General features: G+C 47.9%; 1 protein-coding gene across 1 annotated transcript; it reads left to right on the top strand.

Moving 5' to 3' along the window:
- Window positions 1–686: 686 nt before the first annotated feature.
- Window positions 687–1,334, top strand: LOC139638939 (mucin-19-like; the record flags this gene model as incomplete). Its single annotated transcript, XM_071512973.1, has 1 exon — window positions 687–1,334. A coding segment is annotated over exon 1 (648 nt), but the record flags the coding sequence as incomplete, so codon positions are not given.
- Between the last annotated feature and the right edge of the window lie 271 nt (window positions 1,335–1,605).

The following is a 1,605-nucleotide window of genomic DNA, read 5'->3' as shown; positions in this document are numbered from 1 at the left end:
AACATCGTCTGAACAGAGCGCTACTCAGCTTTTATTATTACTATTGTTCATACATTATGGTGTGTGTGTGTGTGTGTGTGTGTGTGTGTGTGTGTGTGTTACCTGTGGATTCTCATCACTCTCTGAGGAAGAGGCGGACCAAGAATCACTTTCTGGACTCAACTGGAGAGAGAGAGAGAGACAGAGAGAGAGAGAGAGAAAGAGAGAGAGAGAGAGAGAGAGAGAGAGAGAGAGAGAGAGAGAGAGAGAGAGAGAGAGAGAGAGAGGCTTGTTTTAAAGTACATCTCAGTATAGTTTTGTGTGTGTGTGTGTGTGTGTGTGTGTTTCCGGTCTGTTCTAAATCTGTGTGTTGAATGTAAAACCATGTTTATCTCCCTGCCAGAAACCACAGGCAGGCTAAAAATATGGAGACACACACACACACACACACACACACACACACACACACTATACTGAGATGTTCTTAGGAACAAATGCACACACACACCCAAAGACATTACATTCTCTCACACAGCTAAATTTACTTATAGAAACAAACACGTGCACACACACACACACACACACACACACACGTCTGCTACATCCCAACTGTTGTGTTTGTTCTTACTGGCAGAGAGGAAACTAAAGTCAGGAGAAAAAAGCTGAGCAGGACGGACGACTGCATCGCTGCTTCCAGATGTCTCCAGATGTCTCCAGGTGTCTCCAGATGTCTCCAGGTGTTTCCAGGTGTCTCCAGGTGTTTCCAGGTGTCTCCGGGAGTCTCCAGGTGTCTCCAGGTGTCTCCAAGTGTTTCCAGGTGTCTCCAGGTGTCTCCAGGTGTCTCCAGATGTCTCCAGATGTCTCCAGGTGTCTCCAGATGTCTCCAGATGTCTCCAGATGTCTCCAAGTGTTTCCAGATGTCTCCAGGTGTCTCCAGGTGTTTCCAGGTGTCTCCAGGTGTCTCCAGGTGTCTCCAGATGTCTCCAGGTGTTTCCAGGTGTCTCCAGGTGTCTCCAGATGTCTCCAGATGTCTCCAAGTGTTCCCAGATGTCTCCAGGTGTCTCCAGGTGTCTCCAGGTGTTTCCAGATGTCTCCAGGTGTCTACAGATGTCTCCAAGTGTTCCCAGATGTCTCCAGGTGTCTCCAGGTGTCTCCAGGAGTCTCCAGGTGTCTCCAGATGTCTTCAAGTGTCTCCAGGAGTCTCCAGATGTCTCCAGGTGTCTCCAGGAGTCTCCAGGTGTCTCCAGGAGTCTCCAGGTGTCTCCAGATGTCTTCAAGTGTCTCCAGGAGTCTCCAGGTGTCTCCAGGTGTCTCCAGGTGTCTCCAGGTGTGTTCTGGCAGTACAGGAACAGAATGTGAGTCTTGTTTCAAACTGCAGAGTCAGCTGGGAGCTTGTTTCCACCTGAAGAGACAAAACATCTCTAATCACCTGGGGCGTAATTTCCACTGGGGGACGGGGAGACATTTCAAAATCCTGTCCCCCCCCCCCCCCCCCACAATAAACATAATGTTTGCTGTGGTTGAAGTTGCAAATGACACATTATCTATTGATAGTGCCACAATAATATACCATAGATCTGTCAGTCCTATTCTTCAATATATATATATACAGTATATATATACATC

Source organism: Centroberyx affinis, unplaced genomic scaffold (genome assembly GCF_046629955.1).
Source record: "Centroberyx affinis isolate AG114_WGS23_722 - 3 ecotype Tasmania unplaced genomic scaffold, CSIRO-AGI_Caff_v1 ptg006681l_1, whole genome shotgun sequence".
NCBI lineage: Eukaryota > Metazoa > Chordata > Actinopteri > Beryciformes > Berycidae > Centroberyx > Centroberyx affinis.
This window is presented reverse-complemented; position numbering and strand designations above follow the sequence as displayed.